The sequence below is a fragment of the Aedes aegypti genome, unplaced genomic scaffold (assembly GCF_002204515.2).
Source record: "Aedes aegypti strain LVP_AGWG unplaced genomic scaffold, AaegL5.0 Primary Assembly AGWG_AaegL5_hic_scaff_1818_PBJ_arrow, whole genome shotgun sequence".
In the NCBI taxonomy this organism is placed as follows: Eukaryota; Metazoa; Arthropoda; class Insecta; order Diptera; family Culicidae; genus Aedes; species Aedes aegypti.
In genome coordinates this window covers 23,778-48,435 of record NW_018735288.1, presented here as the reverse complement: position 1 = coordinate 48,435, position 24,658 = coordinate 23,778, and the positions used below count along the sequence as shown (strand labels likewise).

General features: G+C 35.4%; 1 protein-coding gene across 1 annotated transcript; it reads left to right on the top strand.

Moving 5' to 3' along the window:
• On the top strand, positions 1-23,748 carry LOC110680777 (putative defense protein Hdd11-like). Its single transcript, XM_021856561.1, has 3 exons — positions 1-232; positions 22,722-23,068; positions 23,403-23,748. Exons 2-3 carry the CDS (start codon positions 22,730-22,732, stop codon positions 23,565-23,567), a joined length of 504 nt encoding a protein of 167 aa, XP_021712253.1. The 5' UTR covers positions 1-232; positions 22,722-22,729; the 3' UTR covers positions 23,568-23,748.
• The last annotated feature ends 910 nt before the right edge of the window (positions 23,749-24,658 follow it).

Genomic DNA, 24,658 nt, shown 5'->3' with positions numbered 1-24,658 from the left:
GCTCTTTGGTTTTTTGCGCGCTCACGATATCCACACCGACCGAGCCCGAATCAAACAAAAGCTAGCGCAAGTTGCGTCCAGCGTTTCAAAGCGACCTGTGAGTTCGATTCGTAAGGATCAATTCTAACTAGACATAATTGTGGAGGTGAATCTTTCTAGTCTGTTCAGTGCTATCTTTGCAAGTGACTATTTTTTTTCGAAGTTCTTCATCAGAATTCAACTGACAAAACAGGTAGGTGCTTAGTGAGTGCGTTTAGGTCATAGATCGAAAAGTGCGTTTTTTTAAGATAAGAGATTTTTTTTTATTAGATCATTAAACTCAATCAATGATTATAATTGATTTACAAACAATGGTACGCTTTCTGTGTACAAAGCGAACATAATTCTATTGTTGAGATTCGTTCAATGTCTTGATCTCCCGATGTTTACACTGGTTTATGTTCTTTGTCCAAATAATTTAATTTACCTAGCAATGTTTAGTTAATTATCGAAAAATTAAGTAAAGGTTACATTTTGTAAACGAAGACCACCATAGTAGACGGAACGGAACACAATGAGCCTGAGCACCATGGTAGACAGTGCCTAATCAGAAAAGCTTCGCTGTGTTACTATCAATAAAGAGGAACAAGCACTTTGAATGCACTTCTTGATGGGAGTTTTCCAAAATCTTCTTCTTCTTCTTCTTGGCATTAAAGTCCTCACGGGGACAGAGCCTGCTTATCAGCTTAGTGTTCTTATGAGCACTTCCACAGTTGTTAACTGAGAGCTTTCTTTGCCAAAGTTGCCATTCTCGCATTCGTATATCGTGTGGCAGGTACGATGATACTTTATGCCCAGGGAAGTCAAGAAAATTTCCATTACGAAAAGATCCTGACCCAGACACCTTCAGCATGGCTTTGCTTTGTAGCCGCGGACTCTAACCACTCGGCTAAGGAAGGCCCCTTTCCAAAATCCTTTCCAATCTACACTTGCCAACATGCACGCCAAATTGCAACTTTACTCAAATGCGGGCAAATGAAATACAATTTACTCGCAACACATTCCATCTTGGGCAATTTCGAAGATCCCATTATCAAAAAGTGAGGATCATGGTAATGTGCCAATATAAAGCTTAGCCTTAGAAGCAGTTTTTGATATTTTGCCTTTAACAACTTGTTTCAAGCGTTTTAATGGAAATAATATTTTTTTCAACTAACCGAACAGCTGATACTTTTAGACGTCTAATATCAGCTTTCTTTTCAGTCTGTCTAAGATAGATATCATTTTGAGGATCAAGTATACACCATTCAGCAATCATAAAGAAAATAAAAACCAACTTTTCGTTGAAATTTGAAAAAATCTTCATGATTTTTTTAAGGTGCAAGTATTTTTTTCTTAGTTTATTAACGACACTTGAACTCAATTTGAGTCATTCGGGTCGAACGTATTTATTTTTCTATTTCATTTCTACAATTTACTTCAGCTTTACTATTTTTTTTTTCTTATGCTTGTTCATCAACCAATTTATCCAATGATCCGTGTCATCGCATTCGGGTTCTTCTTCATCTAACTCGTTCATCTCCTTCACGTTGCCGTCATCATCATCGGTAGAGAATTCGTTTCTGAGCGATCTGTGGTTCAGCCGTCAATACGATTTATCGTCCTTTCTTTTTGGTGGTGGCGATCTCTCCTCAGCAGTGATGTCGATGTGGTTCAAACTTCGTTTGCCATGCGGTTGTTGCTGAAGCTCTGTTGCTGGTTGAGTTTGTTCCAGAGGCAGACGTTGGAAATGGAAGAAGTGGTGGTTTGTCCAGTAGAATTGCTGGTTGTTGTTTTCGATAATAGTTTTTTGTTGTCGGTGCAAGTAGTGATAGATTCTTAGAACATTGCATTTAATTTTTGATTTTAAGTTTTTTTTTCAAACTCACTATAATTCCTATATACATAGACTGTTATGCGATTATGGGCAGTATATAAACCATTTATGAAATTCGATTGACACAAAACCATTTAGTAGTTTTCGAAGATAACTCTTAATCCACACTAGCACCACAATAATCAACATTGTGATAGCTACCATAACAAAGAAGGATTGGAAAATCTAATTGTTGGTAGGGTAACCGTTCCTATTATGGAGGACTTAAGCACGGTGTTGAAATTCAAATCGTATTTCAGGGTCCAAACCTAAATATTATAGTATATTGCAATGTGAAGTGTTAAACTATCCTTTATCTGGAGTATTGTGAAGTAAAAAAGTAAATTTTCGAATCAAACGTACATTTTTTAACATAAATCTGAAGCGCTTCCTATGTCCTATTATTGCGGTATTTCATCCTATTATTACGGTAGTGCCGTCCTATTATTGCGGTATACCAAAAATCATAGATTTTATTGTATTCAGTATACATTCAATGCCACACAATGTTCTAGCATTGAAATTATGCACCCTCCATGTTAATGACACTGCACGGTACTGTCAATTTGTGTGACTTTGAACAGATCTGTAAAGAAAACTAATTCATTACTTTATGTCACGATTCAACAACTAATCAACAGAATCGAATGATTTTCTGCCGGTTTCGTCTCCTCTTCCGTCGTAGCTGGATAATGTTACGTAAAACGACAAGGTTCTTCCATCTGAGACCACTAGTCGCTGTATAAGGAATGATTTTTTGACTTAAGTATAATCACAATGTTGATGCTTTTAAAAATTTGTTTCACTAGTTTTCATTAATCTAATGCAATTTTAAAAGATTGTTTTCTTGCGATCATCTTGTATATTAGTTTTTTAATGCATTTTTGGCATGTGTTGCGATTTTCAATCAGTCTACGTGATTTTTCGGTAAAACATTGTGTATATTAACGACTATATTTATAAATAAAAGACGCAAAGGAGCAACTACAGGGTAAACATAAAGAGAAATCTTTTGTTTGATTAAATAAATGTATGAATGACAAAAAAATATGTCACAAAATAGTATCCTAATAATTAATTGATGTATCCAGCAATAACATTTAAAATTAATATTGAAAACGTCGATTTTTTGAATGTGATTTACAGATACCGCAATAATAGGCAAAAAGCTATTTTCATTGTCCTATTATTGCGGTATATGTTTTTTCTCAAAAATATATAACTTTTATTCAAAATTCAATATCTGTCATGTAACCACATCCATACTGAACTGATATACCAGCTGCATATAATTGTTTTGGTTCTAAAGTTAAAAATTCACGCTACGAAAACCCGTCCGTAGATAGAGGGGCTGGTTAAAAATATAGGCTTTCCTTGATGCATCATTTAAAACTGTTCTTCCAACGATCAAAATCATTTTATTTTCAAAGCATTTATCTGGTACAGCTTTGGGAATACTATAAGCTTTCATCGTCATCAATAATATCCATAGAAAATAGAGTTTCGATTTATAATGAGGGTTTAATTCTTATACCGCAATAATAGGGAATACCGCAATAATGGGCAAATTACCCTACCAAAAATTTATTGCAATCTACATGCATCGAAAAAATCTCGTAAATTTTTGATTAACAGATGTTTATTTTACTATTACATATAATTTTGTGTGTGAGGTGAGCAACATTAACGAAAAGTTATCGAATGGCTTTCTTTTTGTCAGTTTGGTGTGAAATAAAATACTGGTCTGATCCACTTGACAAATACCCACCTTATTTTGACGACTATTTTAGCTAGCAGTTAACGAGTATTGCTGAATTGGATTGCACTAGAAGCTACCGATCTAGACAGAGCAGATGCATATGGTCATGAATTAGAGACGATTAAAAATAAAGCTTAGTTTTTTTACAAAGTTTAATAGATAATACCCTGGTGTGCCATAAGTACGTTTGGCCAATTGGACGTTCAGCATAAACGAATAAGGTATCTTTGCGCAATATTAAAAAAAAAACAGCCTATCATAAAAATAATAAAAAAATTTGATTGAAATATTATCTGCTTAGCGCCAATAATTATTTTAACAGTATAAATCAAAGAAATATCAAGATATATATTTCCATACTGCACCTGTTGTGTACGTTTTTCAGTATAACCCTTCAGTAATTTATGATGTATAAATTATGATTGTCCTTAGTCGACGAATGTCACATCAGTGACTTGAATATTCCCCAAATAATAAGAAGTGACTCCAATAAACATAAAATTAAAAAATAAATACGGTAAGATGCTTTCCGTTCCACCCAGGTGGAATCAGCATTTGAGTTCCAGTATAACTTTTGTTTTTTTTTTTGTTCCAGTATGTTGCAGCCCCTTATCCATTTATTGGATGATCTTCAAATTAAAAACGAAAAAGAGTGCTTTGTGAAGATCCGGCTCGGACTTAGTCGATTCGTTTTTGCGTCGGAAGAGTTTTTTTTTTCGTTTCCGCTAGTATTGCTGGGCAGTGCTTAGTAAAACCCAAGCCAGCCGCCTCGTATTTCATTCAGTCCGTAAGCGTTAGTTATGTTGGTGATGATATTAAAGTAGTTTAAAGTCCTGTCAATGATGGATCATCGTTTGGTGAGCACGTTTCATGCTTTTATTTCCAAAGTATGATCTTTATTGTGGAAACGGTATGAATGTTTCATTTACGAATTTAGGCTGATACAAATATTAATTTTCTTTTATGTCCGAGACCACTTGGAGGGTACGAGGGGGGGGGGGGGATAAAAATAAATAAGAAACAAAAAAATAAAAATGAAAAAAAAGTTTTTTTTCGATTTTTTTTTTTTAAGGATAGTTGTTAAACTTTTTTTTAATCGTCCTCTGGATCATTATTTTACCTGTTTTACACTTTAAAACTTAAAAAACCTAACTGATGTTCAAAACAATGATGAATCTTTTTTTTTCTCCCCTTCAAAATTTTCGGATTTTTGAAGAGGGGGGTGACATAAAAGAATATTAATATTTTTATCAGCCTTATTGAAAAATACATGGATTGGTTCGACTGTCCAAGTGTCGATGTACTATAACTCATATTTTACATAGTGAATATTGAAGGACACATATCTTGACTTCTGTTTTGTAATTAGAGAAAAAAACTTTACAGCGACTCATAGAGGATCGAAGTTTTCCAAAGTCTTATAAAATACTTTCGTTTCATATTTCATGAATCAAATCACTTACCAAACGCAACAATCTTTTTTTCGGATACTTTTTACAGATGGGACTGACTTGCGATTCACGGCAGTATAGTAAATGATTAAAAAAGATTTCAATCCATCGACTCAATGACATTTCAATTTACATAATGACAGCTCGTCCCGGAGTAAAATTTGCCAAGGGGTAATTCAAAAGTGATTTCCATACTAATTTCAAACGTGTTTTATACATAGTTCCATAGCTTCCAATTTTTAACGTAGATTCGGAATATGCAAGAATCTGAATACCCCTAAACAAGCCGTTACACGAGTTGCATCACTTATTAAGGTAAATCCAGATGGTGTAGCTTCTGAATCCTTCCCGCTAACAAAAACTCCTTCCCGTGACAACCATGAAGATGCAGAGGTATACTCGGTCTTTAGTAACAATTTATGTCACACTAACATTCCTTACGGTCATAGGCAGCGTCGTTACTGACTTATAATATTTGGAATTCTAGAAATCATACACTGAAACTATACTGGTAAACTACTCCCAAGCTCCGTCTGACCCCTCGTGCAATTGAGATTTCTCTGGTCAATCACGGACGAAAGATATTCTCCAACTATATCGCCATTCATGGTCGAAAATACAGTCGGAACAGCTTTTCCCACACATTAATTCGATTTTCTCCGCACAAATTTACGGTTTGTTAATCCCACTCTCCCCCATTTACTCAAACTTACACAATAGCTTTCTGGGGGTCCAAATGAAAATATTTGGTGTGTGTAAATCATGATTTTCCGATTTTTTTTTGCTTTCATAAAAAAAGGGCCACCTCACCCTACAGCTTCGTCGGAGGAAGACAAAAATGTCTCTAAAAAATCAATCATCAAAAAGGTTACTGGTGCTACAATATGCTGCAGTGTCTAAGCTAGCAAATTTAAACAAAAAAAATCCGGAGTTTTTCCTTTTTATTTCATTTTTGTATGGTAAAAGTTATGCGAATATGTTACAATAATGTAGAAAAGAAAATAAGCTTAGCTTAGACTGACAACACATATCAATGGTTGCTATTCCGTGATTGACCGAAGTCAGTCAAGATGCACAAAGAATCAACTAGAAGTTTGGCTGGGATTGGCCATAATCTTCTTCAGTGTGCATAATTCAGTGCTTCTATACAGAGTCAATAACGGCGCCAGCCACGTCCTTGGGAAGGATGTTAGTTAATGGGGAGGATCGTTGGGTCACAGGATTCATTTTGATAAGCGATTAGACCATTCATTTGTGAGATATAAACATGCTTATAAATAAAATATTTTCAATTTATAGGGTAAATGTACCATTAGTGGTGCACCTAAGGGAAAGCTGCTAAAACATGGCGATAAAATCATGAAATATATGATTTTAACGTACCAATCGCTAGATCTAAAATCCTCCTACCCAGAGGCGCGTCCACGTTCGAACCACGGGTAGGACAAACGTTGGAAAATATTTTGTGCACAGTGAAACTTATCGAATTCAAACCCTATGGAATCCAAGACTGGGGATTTCAATTGACTATATTTGAGGGGTGTAAGCATCATTTTGGTCGATTTTGAATTGAGGAACTTTTACTGGTTCCAAGCGTTCAAACGATATTTTCAGGTGGGTTTTCCGCTCAACACAAGAAATAACATAATTCTTGGCTTGTGTTGTTTTTGACTTTCATACAATTAGTATAGAATGAAAACTCAAAACTCTTTATTTTTTCACTGACGCCCCTTTGCTTCCGAACCCCTTCATTATTAATGTCAGTCGTTACCACAAGAATAAAAAGGCTTTCCTTCTTTACTGGGGCTAGATAAGACTGAGAGCCTTAAAAAATAGAAAATTAGAGACCTCTTGCCTGAAAACGGAAGACATAAATCATACGGTGGTCGAAAAGAGATCAAACAGGAATCAAGAAAAAAAAATGAAACCTTATAAGAGCCATGAGATAAAAGTTTTATTCTTCATAATGTCAGAGCAAACTGTTCAAGACCTGATACATTTTTGGAAAAACTTAATTATCTCTAGGAATTCTATCTGAATTTTTTTCAGAAAAAAATATTTAAATATTACTTTGGAAATTTCTAAAGGAGTTTGACGAATTTCCTAGAAAATTTCTCCAAGAATTTTGTTTTAGATGCCTAAAGAATTCAAACTGGATTTAGCCATGGAGAACCGCAGACACGGAATTTCTCCAAAGATTATTTCAGGAATCATCAGAATTCCTCCAAAAAAAAACTTTGTGATAGAAAGTCTTAACTTCTCTAAAATTTTATGCAGTGTTTATTCCATATATTTCCTTGGACATCCTGCAAAATTCCGGTCAAAACATCTTCTTCAATTAAGGTGAAGATGAATCGAAGCCAAACCTCAAATTTCAAGAGCACGGATCTGGAGAACCAAACATCCGTTTGAGCTGAAAACTTAATCGATTGGTTACCCCCAGCTGGTGACCAATCGATTCAGTTTTCAGCTCAAACGATGTTTGGTTCTCCAGATCCGTGCTCTTGAAAATTTGAAGTTTGGCTTCGATTCATCTTCACCTTAAATCAATAAATTCTCCAGAAATATCGCCAAGAATTTTTAGGGAAACTGTATTTTGGAATTTATATAAGATTGCAACTAGAAATTTATTTTCTAAAAAATACCTTTAGCAATTACTACAGAGACTTCTTCTTAGGTTTCTGCAGAAATTCTTCCTGTAACACTTTGAAATTTTCTCAAGTAAGCTTTATTTTTTTTCAGGAATGTGTCCAGGGAAAGGCCAAGAAAATTTTTCTGTAAATAAATCCATGAGCACTTTTAAAGAATCCTGAAGTCACCTCATATGAAACAAGTGGAAGCTTTAAAGTCACTCTGTATGAACAATGATCTCTGAAATAATGCCAGGACTCTTAAGAAAAGTTTAAGAAGATTTCCTAGATAATTTGCTAAGATAATCTAAATTATCAATCAAGTCATGGGATAGTATTTCGCAGGGTTTTCTAAAGGAATTTATCGAAAGGCTTAGGAGAGAATCTCTATAGAGATTTAATGTAGGAATGATCGGAGGAATTATTGGAAAACTTGTTGGAGTATTGGCTGGTGTGACATCTTAAACAACCTTATGAAATTGCAAGGGAATTTTTTGGGAAACTTTCAAAAAAATGATTGGAAAACCTGCAGGGAGTACTATTTGGATGAAATGCTAGAGAAATTCCTAGAAAACAATAGATTATTTTCAAAGAACCTCTTGAAAAATTTTGGATTTCTGAGAGGAATTGTGGATGAATACTTGGTGGAATTCACATGCACCTGCGGAGAAATTCTTGCAGAGTTTCTTGAAATACCCTTCAATTTTTTTTAAACTCTGAAATAAACTTTTGAAGATTTCCTCAGGAGAAATTCCGTAGAAATCTCAGGAATATTTTCTGGAGTAACAACTGAAGAATTCTGTTAGAGGATTATTAAAAAAAATATCTGGTGAAAATTCTAAGATAGTTTTGAGAAAGAAAATCAAGGTGAGGCATTTCTGAGCATCCTTTGAAAAATCTCTCGAAGAATTGGTAGAGAAATATCTAGAAGAGTTTCTCGAGAGATCCCTGTATGAGACCCTGGAAAAATCTAAATAAAATCACTATGATAATTCCTGAAGCTTTTGCTCGGAGAATCGGAGACAAAATTCTTTAAGAGCCTGTTGAAACCCGTTATAGTCTGTGAAGGTTTCTTAGCAGCCTGTGCAATTTTGCATTAGGATTCAATGCGAGCAGAATTAGGAATTTATTAAACAAATTTGACAAATAGATCGATCTGCTCATCACAACCAGTGAGGTTGTTCTAATTTCCTAGATCACAAATTGACAAACAGCCAAATTCTGTTGATTTGTGTAGTTTTTTTTCCTTGCTTCGAATCAAAATTCATAGCAAAAGTTTTCAGAAGAAACTGAAGATTCTTGAAAAATTTTCCATCCCGCAGAACCTCAAGTATTTCACTGGAAGTTCTTCAACAATCCTAGAAAAAACTTTTAGAAATCATCATAATCTGCTCTGAATATTTTTTATGATTAATGCCACAAATATTAGTGGGAATTTCATCAAATCGTTTTTCAGAAACTAACTGTAGGAGTTCAATAGGAATAGTCTTGAAGATCGTCAAGAAATTCAGCAATACTTTTGATAGAATATATCAAAAGTGATCGTACTTTCAGAAATCCCTTTCGCCCTCACACGATGGGACTGGTCTTAGAGTAATCCATTATTTCATCCAGAGATTCTTCAACAAATTACTATGGAACGCTCATTGCAATTTTTCTCCAGAACATTTACGGGGTTTTCCGTAAATATTTTTAAGACCCCATCCATTTATTCATTCAGAAATGACATGGAGGATTGCTTCATTTGTTTTTCTAACGGTTAAAGATGTTTTTTTGTAACAATTCTTACAGTTAGTTTCCTATTGACATTCTCAATCGTTCTTCACAAAATTCAAGCTTTCTGAAGATTTTTTTTTTTTTGCCTGAACGCGTGGGTAGGACAATCCTTTGACTGTCCCTACCCAGGTTCTTTTTGTGGCCGTAGTACATGTCCTACCTGTCCTACCCACTTCCCGCGCCACTGCTCCTACCATTTAAAGCAAAACAATTATTTTAAACAGTTTTAAGGTTTAAAATTTCATGATTATTTTTGATAACTTGTATCATTTTCGGAATTGTACATCATAGAAAAATATCACATAGTCATTTATTAGTGCGAAACATGTCAAAACGGAATAAAATCTCATTCATAAATTATTAACATTTTACGTATATTTTTTAAAAACATCCCCTTTCTTTTAGCCTTTTTTTTTGTAATTAGGAAAGGACGTTGAATGGTTCGACACTAAGTGTAGATTTTATTCAACAAACGTTTAAAGGTTTGCCACTGTAAATGTCGGTATAAGATTGTTCTGTGATGGTCCAGCCATTCGAGTTTTCGAGCTTTCGTCCTGACAGCTGGAAGAATGTTGTGTTGTGTTTGTACAACAAACTTTGAATGGTTCGTCACTACAAGTGTCGACATTATTTTCTTATACTTGGAAATTTTTCATAGGGTTAACGCTCCCTTAGTGAAGGTACAGTCAGTGACATAAGTTAATAACCAAATGCGGTTTTTCCATACAAAATGCCCAAGTTAAGGTGCTGTATCTCAGCTTCTGGTAGTCCAAATTGGCTGAAATTTGGATGACGAACTACAAATAACTTGGAATTTTGCCTGTAAGGGAATTATTACATTGCAGTCATTTTACATAGAGTTTCAGAGGGTTGTTCAAAGACAAAAGTAAGTAACCGAGAGACATTTTAAATTAGTTCGAAAACGGTAAGTCGTGGAAAGTTGGTGTGTTCTGCAAATTTGTGTGACTTCTGAAACTGAACAACTTTGTGGAACAGACCAACAACCCACAACTTACCGTTCCAGAATTAAATTACAAAATCTCTCGGTTACTTACGGTTAGTTAGTTTTCTCAATCAAAGGCTGATACAAATATTAATTTTCTTTATGTCACCCCCCCCCCCCCTTCAAAAATCCGAAAATTTTGAAGGGGAGAAAAAAAGATTCATAATTTTTTGAACATAGGTTAGGTTTTTATCAATTTTGAAAGTAAAAAAACAAGTAAAATAATGATCCAGAGGACGTTTGAAAAAAGTTCAACAATTATCGTTGAAAATAAAAATTCGAAAAATAACTTTTTTTTCTTTTTCATTTTTTTGTTCCTTATTTATTTCTATCCCCCCCTCGTACCTTCCGAGTGGTCTCGGACATAAAAAGAAATTTAATATTTGTATCAGCCTAATTAGCTGCCGAAAAAGTTGAACAATCTATATTAAAATGTTGTAATTATAAGTCTATAATTCGTGGACTATCTTCTCTGGTTCTTGGATCGAATCTGGTTGGAGATTCTCTAATGACTTCATTAGGATAGTCGTATCGTTGAACACTAAGTAATGCCTTTGGCCTTGAACTAGCCTCTGGCTTAAAATGCATTCACGCATCGGTGGATAATACCGTAGCCCAAGCTTGATAATAAAATCGCTTTATAAATCATCAAGTTAAAAAGAATCTTTTACTATCAACACAAAAATGTTGTTCCTTAAAACTTTCAAGTAAAAATTAAAATAAATAGGATTATAAAACATTAAATTTAGTTCCACGTCCACTGAACAGAATATCGCATCTCGTTCTGACACAACAAAACAACTTTCAACTCTGCACTGGAACATGCAAATCAGCTCGATACCTGCCGCATTCGCTCTCAGAACATTGCAATTCGATGCAATTAAAACTGCAGTAGGTGTAGGTGCCCATTCGAAGTCGTGAATCGACTGAAACTGCTCGCCTCCCATTTATCTACCATTATTCATCTAATATCTTATACACATCCGTCAGAGGCAGCTTTTTCACGATCTGGCATTAGATGTTAAGTGCCTGGAAGCAACAAATCACAGCCGAGAACAAGGGGACACTGACAAACGGTTCCATTCCATGATCGAATAACGACAACCGAGTAAATAACTACTAGCATAAACGGTTGGTGTCTTCCGTGTTAGAGGTTGACGATTGCACGATACCGCCACACCAACTGACCAACGGCTATAAGGTTTTCATGCTTTGTCATTGAGGAGAGTGTTTATGCGGTTGACTTATTTATCTTCCTGGTTGTAAAGTGTCTCTCAATAGTTTCACTTTTAAGTGAACTAGAACAGAACCCTAGCTATACCTCACAAAGCATTAAAGAAATAATGAAAGGATTACGCACTTCACACTGATTGATGAGTCAATACTGGAGCTGTTACTCAACTAATTAGAATCGTGTGAAACTAGAAACTGACGCAAACTGAACAACGAGATTGAAAGTGAGATCAATAGTCGCTAGATAACACCACATTCGAACTTATAGGCTAAGCTCGCCTTAAGGTGAAACACCAAGCTGTTTCCAATTTCAGAATCAACATTTTGAAGGCATAAATCTCACGAAAGAAGCGCCAAGCGATAGGACAATTACTATTTTAGCACTAGCAGTAGAATAAACAGATCAACTTCGTACGTTTAGTATTTCGGTAGATTAGTGCCTTTGGAATTGTGACAGCCATGTTTAGATTAACTGGTTTCATCAAATGCAAAGCATGTGCTAATGTCATAAAACATCTTTAATACTATAAATTTGCATTTCAGACTGACGTCCTTCCTAGTTTAAATCACAGCTGGCAAAAACTTGTGTAGCAAAACTGGATTCAGACTTTAAAAAGCTCAAGTCCAAGGTCACGCACATACCTGATATACGGTTGCTCTTTCACTGCTAGACTACGATGACCCCTGGTAACTAAAGAATATTTTTAAATGTATCATGACCGTGACTCAATCAGCCAAAATTTGTCTGCAAAATCCCTGGATAACCTGACAGACCGGTTATAATGGTTTTTTATATGCTGTTCGCCATGTGATAGCAATAGTGAGATAGCGCCACACATTCTCCTCAATGGAAATTTTTACGAGCAATTGAACAATTTTGAGTGTACGTTAAACTGACCAATCACTAATCAGACCAATAGTTCTTTTTTTCTACTTCAACTCGTTCCCAACCACCTTCCACCTCTCAAATAGAAAACCGGAATAGCGATAACTTCCCGTAGTGGTTAACGACCCTAGCCCGCGCGTATTTGAAGATTTGCACATACGAATGAGCGATCCACCCTCTGCCCGTCTTGTTAACTTTCAAGGTTACACCGCTTTTTTTTATTACTCTGCCTTTTTTCATGATTGATTTGACGATGGGGAATCGAGAACTGTACAAGAATGATTTGCAACTTTACAGCTTGAATTAGATGTCGAGGATGCTGATAGATTCGTTTCGCGCAACCGGTTTTCGATTTTGCGTATAATGAGTAATGAGATTGTTTCAAACGATTAGCAACGACGTCTGAATGTGCCGCCCAAGCTGCAAATTAACCCTTCGGCTCCGAGGGGGCAAAATTTATTCGCCCTCTAGCGCTCACTTAGCAGTCAATTAAAACCAGAGGTGTTGGTCATCTTCCGATTCGACACTATCTCATTATGCATGCAGCAGTGACTTTGACCCAGAAATTGTGTTTAATATCAACTCATGCCGGTGTACCTACGCCAAAACGACGACAATCGGTGAGGTGCATAATTTATACGCTGCTGCAACTGCAACTGCAGATAGCGTACAGCGTACGCGAGATTGCCGCGGAGATGGGAAGCATGTTCAACAGGTGTTCCCAAATCTACTGAGCACTGGACTAGATGGACACTTGGCGTACTGCAAACGCAACATTCACTACTTTTCTACACCTACATGTCCCTTGTGGTTTGCTATGGGATCCTCATGGAGCATAAGACAAATATGCGTAGCTGAGGTGCTAAGTGAAGAAAAAATATTTCGGTATTTAAGGACTGCATAAAAAAATCTAAGAACATTTCATTCTTTATATCTTTAGGCTCAATGGATCTTTTTGGATTAGTTTTTCTGGAAAATCTAACAAGTTACTTTTCGCCATAGGCTATAGTCCGCTATATTCTGATTTGTTTTCTGCAGAAACACTTTTTTCCTTTCTTCGAACTTTAATGGTGAATTTATGTTGTTTCTCGAATAAACGATTTATTTATCAATATTTTTATATAACATGCTCTTTTATTTGTTCAAACATAAAATTTTTGTTCCGTTATGGAATTTTTCAAATGTCCTTCTTTTTCAAAACCAGTAATGCAAATTTCAGGTTTTCTGAAATATTCATCTGATATTTCTAATCTTGGGACAAAAACAAACTTATTTGGTGCGAACTTTGCCATCAGGCTTAGATTCATACACAATAATATTGAACACTCGAATCTTTCAATTTCGAATGGAAACTCCTATGCCAATATTGTAGCAGTTCCTCCCCTGCAAATTGTCTTCCTACGGATAACAGTTCTAATTATTTCAAGTCATATGGAAAAATCCTTGCCGACGCCGACAACTCCTATTCCGTCTCTTCATTAATGGATAACTCCAACAAAATGTATCCATCTGATTTGGATGTTTGAAAAATTGAATCAAATTATTGATGCAATGTTCAAAACCACCATAATGGCTGAAGCAGTCCAAGTTGGTGTAAAATATTACTAATAAAACTGCTATTGGAATACGTTTCTCTAATGAATCCATTTTTTTATAATTCAAATTGGAAAGCTCGTTTTTTGAATGGTAAAGAGGACGAGTTGTTTAATTTTCTAATAGTTAATAACATACATATAGCAGTTATTACTGAAACATATTTGAAACCTGGATCCAAACTTTTTTGTTTATTGTAATGATCGACTTGATGGGACATGTGGGAAGTTGCAATTATCATTCATAGCTTTTTTCGTCATTTGAAACCAAAGTTTTTGAAACTTTGGATGTTCTGCTGAAACACAGCTTAGTAAACGTACTTTCATAGCTGCTTTCTTAGGAAACTAGTTTAACTCATAAAAAGAGTAGAGGGCCTTTACTCTTTACAGAGTAAACGGCTTGTACGTCAGATCAACGAGTGAATTTTACCCATTATCCAAAACATTTGTTCTGAGAAACAGAGTAAAATTTACTCTTTTTCCAGATATGAAAATTCTATTTGATTTTAATATTTTTTTTCTCGTTTACAAAAAAATATCAACTAAAAAAACTTTATCATGTACATAACTTTTATTGAATAAAATAAAATAATAATTTGCAATCAATTATTGTTTAGGTGCGGGAGCATAATTAATTGGTTTACGTTGATGTCACTAGCCTAGAAAACTGACATCAACTTTTGGCGATTTTGATATGCATACGGGATGTATATGGCAGCAAAAGTATCCTGTAATCAATTGATTGTTTCTTTATAATCAGAACACTAGAGGAAAAGAAATTATACCTACCATTGATCTATCCAAAATTTAAAAAAAAAAACACTTATTTCATCGTGTTACAGCAAGAATGTCTCTGCTCCATAAAGAACTATTATAAAATTGCAAGATTTGTTTCACCCATTAAATAGTAAGTCCGTGGAATATATAAAAGGGTATAAAATACTCTGTGTCTGAAAAAAAAAGTACTCATTATTTTGACGTTTCCATATATCAGCAAATAATGGGTATTTTTTCCACATTAAAGGGTAATGCCGAGTTTACAGTGTAAGCCTCTGTGGCGTTTTGTTAACTAAGTGAACGTCAAACATGATCAAAAGTGTCAAGGTTCAAACTTGGACCCATTTAATGTTTAAATATGATAGCCATTATTTGAGCGGAAAAAAACTGCCAAAGTAGCGGCAAGAACACGCTCTATCGTGTTATAGAATAAAAACAAGATTTTATCAAAAAATTTAGGATCCTATTCCAAAATGTGAAGTAAACTTCGAATCCGTGTTTATCGACTTAAACTCTTGATCCGTCTTAAAAACGTGAGGAGAAGGAAATTTCAAAGCACTTGCCATCCTGCTATGCAACTTATATGGCAGGATCTGCAATGGATCAGAAATGCGGCAAAATTTGCCTTCGATTTTGGGGAGTGAGCAATCAATTATTTGATTTAAGAGAGAATTATATCACATTGCCTAAATCACTCTAGAACTAAACTGTAGTGTACATAATTCGTATTTTTTACGAAGGCCACGGTTATCATGACTAAGCTAAAACTAGTAAGAGGTTGAGGTGAGAAAATTACAGCCACACTCCAAATCTTTAAGGGCACATTCTGGAAAACTAGAAAGGCAGTCCTCTCAAACTGAAAACTTTATCGATTGGTAAGGGATCATGCACAAATTACGTCACGCTCCAAGGGGGGGGGTCGAGCCAAGCGTGACAAGCCTTACAAAATTTTCGGAGGACTCATACAAAAAGTGTGACAAAGGGGGGGGGGTCGAAAAAGTTGAAATTTAGCGTGACATAATTTGTGTACCATCCCTAATCACCAGCGAGTGACCAACAAGCAAAATTTCTGCTTGAACCGCTATCTGATTCCCTACATTTAGGCTTTTGAATTTTCGAGGTTTGATTCATGTTTACTTTGAATTAGGCAAAAATATCTTCCAGCCCTAATATTTTCCATCTCAAACTTTCTCGAACTTTTTCATGATTCATGGTATGATGGCGTTTTTTCCGAAACATTCTAAATATCTAACACTGCAGAAAAAAGAATGTCCTATCCTACATTTGGTAAACCCGATCACAGCAAAACTGACATCTGACTTAATTTGCTGCTTTCTGAGCAAAAGTGAGTAACTCAAAGAGCTGCTCGATGCGCATAGCCTGCTCAGAGCAAAGCTTTCCTCCCCCTAGGTTCAATCGAACCGAACCAACCAAAACCTTTTTTTTTGTTCTAACGCTCAATAAAGTAGCAGTCTCCGCAACAAGTTTCAATCATTTTGTTGAAAAAAGAAATCCACACCCTCTGGATGAGTCCACACTTTAATTCACGGCATAGTAGCGGCATCGAATTAGCTCACACAATGAAAAGAACAAAACTGACTCTTGGTTTTAAATATTCTCGTACTTTGCGTAGCACAATGATCGTAATCGAATACGGTTTTGCCACTTTTTTCAATATTTATGGCTGTCACCATCAGATCTCATAAACGTAACTAATATGCTTTCTCATTGTAATTTATAAGAACCACACTTCTCACTCAGGGTGTCTACTCATTTACAGAAATGAAATTCCCTGAGATTTTCAGGTTTTTCAGGTTTAAAGAAAAACAATTCCAGGCACTAGATATTCTCCAAAATACATACATGATTAACAAATAGTTCATTTTACACGACTATTTTTTTTTTCAAAGCACCTAAATTAAAAAAAAAAGATAAATTTCAATGTACGTATTTTTCATTTTAACAAACCAATATTTTATTATTAGTTTGTTTTAAACATGTAAACAACATTATAAAAATAAATAAAAATTTGGTGATTTTTATTTAATTTCTTAAAAAAAATATATTCTATCCAAATGATCTGGAAGTGCTTTAAATCATCAAAATCAGATATGAAGAAAATATGCTATTCTTAAGGCCAAAAACCTTCTAAATTACGGACATCAGTGATACACCCACAAAATTTCTTTAGAGGAGGTTTTGTATTTTATTCAAGATGATACCTTGGAGAAAACGGGTCTGGTAGCGTTTGATTGTCTTGGAAATAAGAATTTTAGATACCTCTCGCCTGAAAAAAAAAAACAAACCAAACATGTACCAGAATGAGACCATACATGAATTTCTATAAGAATGATTTTTTAGAGTCATTTGACATTACGACAAGTATTACTGCTTGTTTTACTGTGAATTTCTTTCACATAAAACTCCAACGATCTCTTCAGGAGTTTGTTTTGTGATTTTTCAATAACTTTCTTTAAAAGACATAAAGCTTCTTCAAAATTCAAAATTCATTTAGTTATTTGCCAAAGAAATCTAAAAAAAAAACATTCATGCTTGCAGAGATATCTCCAGGGAATTGTCAAGGATTTGTGTCAATTTTGAGAAAAATCCGCGTGGAATTTGTAAAGAAAATTTTTATGAGTTCCAAGTATGCCTTGATGATTTCCTACGGGGATTTCTGATAGAACTCCTTGATGAAATACTTCTTGGGATTTTCTTGCTAATATAACTGAAAAACACTCGAATCTTTGTATAATGTCCTTCAAGACTTTGTGAAGAAACTCGGAGAGACTCCCTGCATAAATTCAAGTATGAATGATTAGAAAAATACTTGTAAGAATGGCTGTAGTAATAACTGATGTGGAACCATGAATGAAGTCCATGAGTCCATGGAGTTTGGAAATATTATTTGAAAAATTATTAGAGAAATCCACAGAAGAGAGAGAAACTTTGAGGAATTTAAGAAGAAATACCAGATCGATTTTTCGAGAAATTCTTGGAAAAGTTTATAAAAGATTTCAGTGAATAATGCGTGGAGGAATTTTCTGAGTAATTTCTGAAAGTAATCGAGGATGATTTTTAATTGTAGAATCCCTATAAAAAATGAAAAAATCAGCGTAGGAGTTTTGGTAGGGTTTCATGGAAAAATATCGAAATGAAGAAGAAACCTTTGTGGAACTACTTTATGATATGTGGTAAATCTCCTAGAAGTAACAACTGGAAAAATGTGTGGAGGAAATCCTAGGATAATCGCTGTTATTTTTTTTTTTTGCAGAGTGATTTATCTGAAAATTACTGGAGGTAATAATGTTGCAATGCTCTACGATTTTTTTGACACAATTTGGGGAAGGAATTCATTTAAGCATCCCTTGAAAAAATGCTGGTACCATTTCTGGAGAAATTCATAAAGGTATTCCAAAAAGAATCTATAGAAAACCTGAAACATTCCTTGAAGCTTCCTCCAGAACTTGTGGAATAGTCGAGAAACATTTTTGTAGACAAATTTGCCTTTACCAACTTTCCAATCCAGGCTTTGACAAAAATAAATCGTAAACAAATAAGGACTGAACATCTCTAGTAGCGTTTTGATAGCGGCGCAGCCGAAAATTTTTCTGATTGAATAGATTTTCTGTCACAAAGAGGACATATTCTATCCTATATTACTGATTTAAAATAATTTCCCTGATCATGGCTGAAATTCCCTGAGAATTCCAGGTTTTTCCAGGTTGAATAAAATTCCCTGATAATTCCAGGTTTTCCAGGTTTTTCCAGGTAGTAGACACCCTGTCACTAACGAAAAAGCTATCCAGGTGCATAGTAGGGTCAGGCGGGGCAAGATGAGCACCCTAAGGATAAGCGCGATTTAAGCCTACTTAAACGTTATTATTTTGGTAAAATTGGTAACCATCCTTATCTTTTACATTATTACTTAGACCTCAAACCATTAAAAGTTTTAAAAAGTGATAAATAGTTTAACAAATAACACTTTAAAAAATAGCTTTTTTATCATCGGTCAAAAAAACTGCGGGGCAAGATGGGCACCCCCATTAAAAGATGCAATTTACTAAAGAAAACTATTATTTTTCAATGCTTGCAATATCCCAAGATATTATCTTTAATATCTGATAATATTTATCTTCAACTAGCTTAGTTGTTAAAACTTTTATCAGAAAATAAATAACTTTTCATAAATTGCTAAGATTTTACTTAAAAAACGATTAAATTTGTTGTTTGCTTGTATATTTTTTAGAAAAATCGTTTTGTGCAAAGAAGATACCGTAAGTCAAGCTCACAGCTAAATGTGGTTCTATAATTTCACACTTTTACTTAATTTTGAACATGGTGCTCATCTTGCCCCAAGGGTGTAAATTTATTAATATAATCAAAACAATTGAAATATTTTTTAAATTTGATAAAAAGTTTTGCTCCTGATTATCTACAGAAGATTATTCTATGACTATACGACCAAAAATGTATGAATAAATTTGTTTACGCAACAAATATTTCACTTTTAAATGAACAAATCTTATATGAAAAGGTAAACTTTTTGACTTATATGTATTTTGGACAATATTTACGATGTGCTGTTGATTTTTTAGCTGAAATTTATAGTCATCATATCAATTTAATGATATTCATCAGAACCCCAAATAATGTTTTGAAAAATAAATTGGTAGGAACGACACAAACTAGGGGTGCCCATCTTGCCCCGGGTGCTCATCTTGCCCCACATTCCCCTACCGACCGAACCACCAGCGTAATACTGTCAAACTCTACCATTCAGAACGCCACAAGCCAAACATAAAACACTTTAACCACTTTACACAACTGTTTCAATTGGAAAAGCACCATTAGCCGATTCTATTTTTGATCAGCCGAATTGAAAATAGGAGAAACCGAAAGAATTTTATTCGGAATCTTCACAGGAAACTGAAATGAAAAATAATAGAACTCAAACCGTCATCCTCTTCAGATTTTGGCAAAAGCCTCCAAAATGTCTGTTCGTTATCATTATAGAACTTTCTTCACAATTATTACAGGATGCACATAGGCTACTATTTTGAATCCTTACAGAAATCTGTTCACAATCGGCACATGGCACTTTTTGAAATCCTCGATCGAAACTATCACGAACGGAGCCAACGGTGTTTAGTCAGACTGAACCAAGTGGTGTTTAAAAAGCAAAACGTACTTCAAGCATTCGGAATAACAAAATATTTACTTTATTTGTTATTAGATTGGAACTTGTCTATTTGGGGAAACATCTGTATCAAATTTGCATCGGATGGACCAGAATTGTTGGATTCCTTAACTAATCTTTACAGGGTCAAAAAGTCATCTAGTCCTGTCTGTCTAAACACCGACCAAATAGATAAAAAAAATGAGTTTGATTGACTCATTTTCGCATTTACGTGAGAAAAAAAAACTGTAAAATACGTCAAACGATGACTGGTGTTATGTTAAGTTGTTTTCCTCCAATGTGTCTACTATATTCATAGAAGTTTTTTCGAGAAAATATTTTTATGTATATTTATATGAGTTTAGAGTATCGATTTATTACATATTTATAGCTTTATCACCTTGTCAGCATTGGGTCTGTATGCTGTTTTTGACACAATTTTATAAATATCTGCGGTTTTCAAAGGGTGCTCATTCAACCTCATTGGCTACCATGAGTGCAGCATAATAAGCTATCTTTTGCAGCAACCCATGTATATCATTTGCTGTAAAAAGAAAGCGAAAAAAATTCGTGTGTATAAAACTTGAGAACCTCTGTCATATCAGACATGTTCTTATATATGGAAATCGTCATTCGCATTCGACACAAGACAAGTTTTTACGCTCATGCCAAACGAGACGTACAAAAAAACTAGGTAAACCCGGTCTGACATTATGCTACCAAAGATGCAAAACAGCAATGACCAGAATACACGTTTACTATCAGCGGAAAGGTTAGTGAACAGCCATGTGACCGGACAACTGCAGTCACTGCAAAAAACAGCTTGTCCACTTCTGCTTCAGTTCAACGAGTGACCGATGGGTACAAATAGTAGACAGTTTGTATAGAATGAACGGATTTTGAATAATGTCTTAGGTGTACGGATTTCGATTGATTAGTATGTGCGTTGGCTTCGTTCATGGACTCAAAGCTGGTACAGCTACCAGCCTGTTAGAGGAAACTAAGTTAAAATGTACACGTATACGGAGAACTGGATGTTGTGACACTTTCTATTGATTTTATAGAATCTTTTTCTACTTGTCGTTACATGTCAACTGCGAAAGAGACTGTTTTTGTGAACTTAGTGTTCTTATAGACACTAAGATATTAACTGAAGTCATGTATTATTTTTAAATGACCATTTTTGCATCTGTATAAAGTTTGGCAAAGTATGAAGACGTTATATGCCCGAGAAGCTTTAAGAATAATTCAATTAAAAATAAATTATCAACCGGCGAGATTCACAGTACTTTAATTTACTTAATCAATAAGATTCTCTACAATTTCTCAGGCTTGAGGCTGAGAGAGCTAATCATGCTTCTTATAGAGAGCTAATCATCCTAACAAAACCTCAGTCACAGCTGCAAACCCTGTAAGCGTACGCCAATACCTTCATTATATTGAATTTTAATAAACTTGTTCTTCACTCAAGCATAAATGATGATTATTGATATTGAAGCTAAAATTTTCCCTAATATTTTTTTAATTTGTAGCTATGTCTACTGAACACCAGAGCACCAGTTAATACAAAAAAGTGTCATGTTTTCAAGGTGTTCGACTTTACCTACTTTCCTCTAGATGCATGCGTTGATGGTTGTTTGTCATTGATTGGAGGTGCATGGGCTATGGTAGCCTCTAGTCAGAGTGCCGGTTAACGTAGGAGCATATCATATGTCGTACGGAGCCACAGCGCTGGTACAGACATACGGTAGGTATAAACAAGTGTCGCAGAATTCTGCAAAGATCTAGGTCAACGGACAAGGCTATCAGGTGTTCTGTAGAACTGATATGCAAATCTGAAATAGCAGTGATTTGAACGTTGGGCTTTCGACAACAAAACTTGAAGGGACCACTTTGAAGTTTTGCTTTATTCAGTTGTTTCTAAGTTTTATAGAGATTTTTAATATCTACATCATTCTAGACCAAGCTGAGGGTCGTGGGTTCAAATTCAGCCGTTCGACTTATCAGAGCATAGAGTAATATGCAAGAAGAGTAAGACCCCCTCAGTACTGTACATAGTTGAGTTATGGAGAAATCATGGTCCATTCAAGATTATGTATAAGAAGAAAAGAAAGCTATCATAGAGAGTAATGGTTGTGTAGAATAATACATCCCTGTATACCCAACAAACATTTCCACAGAATAAGAGCTGAACCAATCACTATCAAACATATTTCAGTTGAGTAAACTGTTATTCAGCTACTAATGTTTGTTGGGTAAGCTCGCCTTATACTAAAAAAATGAGATTTTCGAAAACTCACAGCTAATTGACGTATCGCCTTAAATTTGAACTTGTTTAATATTGATTTTGAGTATGAAACAAATATTTGGAACAATTTGAAAGTATGAATACGCACCATATTTGAACGAAATATAAACAAACTACAATTTTGGACTTGCTACATGTCAGTTATTTAGTTAAGTAACATAGTAATTTTACACAAAGTCAAAATCAAAATGGGTTTACTGATCAATGTCTTTTTGAACATTATTTTTTTACAGTATTAAAGATGGCCTACCGATACGCTTGCGTGCTCTTGACCGTTGCGCTGTGCGCCGCCCCAGCCCTGTCTTTCTCGGCCGGTGCTCCGAATGGTGCCTGCGGGGACATGATCCCTCAGCATCACACCGACCCGCAGAAGTCGGCTGCCCCGTACAAGATCCTGCTCGGTAAGAAGCAGATCAAATCCGGCGAGGGCGTCACCGTCACCGTACAAGGCAACACACCAAAGGATACCATCAAGGGTCTGCTGTGCCAGGCTCGAGTCGGCGAGACCCCAGTCGGATCGTTCGACGTTCCTCCAAACAACAATTACATCCAAACCCTAGACTGCGGTAGCGCTAAGAAGGTGAGTCGACAGGCTTCGTTAGGATGCTGATAGAATAAGTGCCATTAACATCAAACATTACGATTATCGTGAGAGATATAACCTGTTTTGCTTTGCTAATTAGTAATTACTGACGAAGATTGGTGAACGGCACGAACATCTGCCAATACATTAAAAGACAGTTGATTTAAATGATCACTCAAAGCACGAACCCGTCCGGCAACAAGTGCTACATGATCCAAACTCACATCCATCACCTCATATGCAGATCGTTGACATCTTATAAATCATAACCAAGTTTAGAATGACGTGTTAGTTCACTAATTAACATTTCTACCCTCCTATCAAATTCTAGTCGGCCGTCACCCACAAGAAGATCACCACTGCGCCAAATAGCATCTCCTTCAACTGGGTTGCCCCACGTGGACTTAGTGAAAACGTCAAGATGACCTGTACCATTGCCCTGAACGGAGGCGTTTTCTGGGTCATGGAGCAGGGAGATAACCTGAAGGTTAACTAAGTACCGAAAACAAAACAGATGTGACCAAAACGATGATTTTTTTTAACTATGATTGAGCTAAATTTCTGGCTAGAACAGACTGTGACGTTCACTTCCAATCAACATAATTTTAAGTACAATCAAGGTTTGTTATAAGACCACTTTTTGTGTTATTGACAATAAATTTGTGTTCTATGTATGAGTAATTTGTTTTATTTGCCCTTAACTTTCAGTTGTCGTACACATAGAAAATTTCGAAGGCGTCTGCATTTTTACCGTATTTAACACCGGGGAACCTTAACCGCTGAGTATTCGTTAATTATTTTATTTTGTCGACTCGAGTGAAGTGACTCGTCGTGTAAATCAAATGGAGAGTCACTTCACTCAAGTTGAGAATTGTCAACTCGCTATACGACACCGACAATTGTCACCTCACGCCACTCGTAGAATAAACCCAATGAGCCTCTGGACGTGCCATAAATTCTTTTGTTCTTTTGACTTTTACTGTGCGCCGTGTGTTGGTGCTGTCTCGCTCTCTCTCTCACGGGCAATTTGAAAACATGGCGCACAGTAAATGTCAAACGTTTTATGGCATGCATAGGTTCATGAGCCATTTTACGAGACGTTTCGGAACAGCTGATCGCGTCAATTGACAGGAGACCTGGGATTAAATCCAGCGCGATTTTCAACAACGCCTCATCTTACCAAACGTGGACATGGAGAAAATGACAAAAATGAGATCCAAAAATGTTCGTTACTGCAACATTACACCTAGTTATTGTATCAGCTACCTCTTTGTTACCCATATTGCACATAAAAAAGCACTTTTGTGATCAGAAATATTTTAATAATTTTTCTCCATTTAAGTTTTCGCCTGGATGAAAAGCTACGCTAGAGATGCGCACAGTCATCAACCATCATCATCGCGAAAACTGACGACGATGATTGAAAAATCCCAGGTGTCCTGTCATTTGACCAGGCTTCGTAAAATGGCTTATTATAGAAAATCTGTAATAGTTTACTAAGGTTATTATTTTGGAATTGTGGTAAAAAAAAAACATTCACAAACGAATGTTTTTTACTACAGTTCCAAAAAAACTCATTCAATTATT

Coding starts and splice junctions, on each gene's coding strand:
- LOC110680777 (XM_021856561.1), top strand. CDS start 22,730: ATGGCCTACCGATACGCTTGCGTGCTCTTGACCGTTGCGCTGTGCGCC. Junction 23,069..23,402: donor ACTGCGGTAGCGCTAAGAAG/GTGAGTCGACAG, acceptor ATCAAATTCTAG/TCGGCCGTCACCCACAAGAA.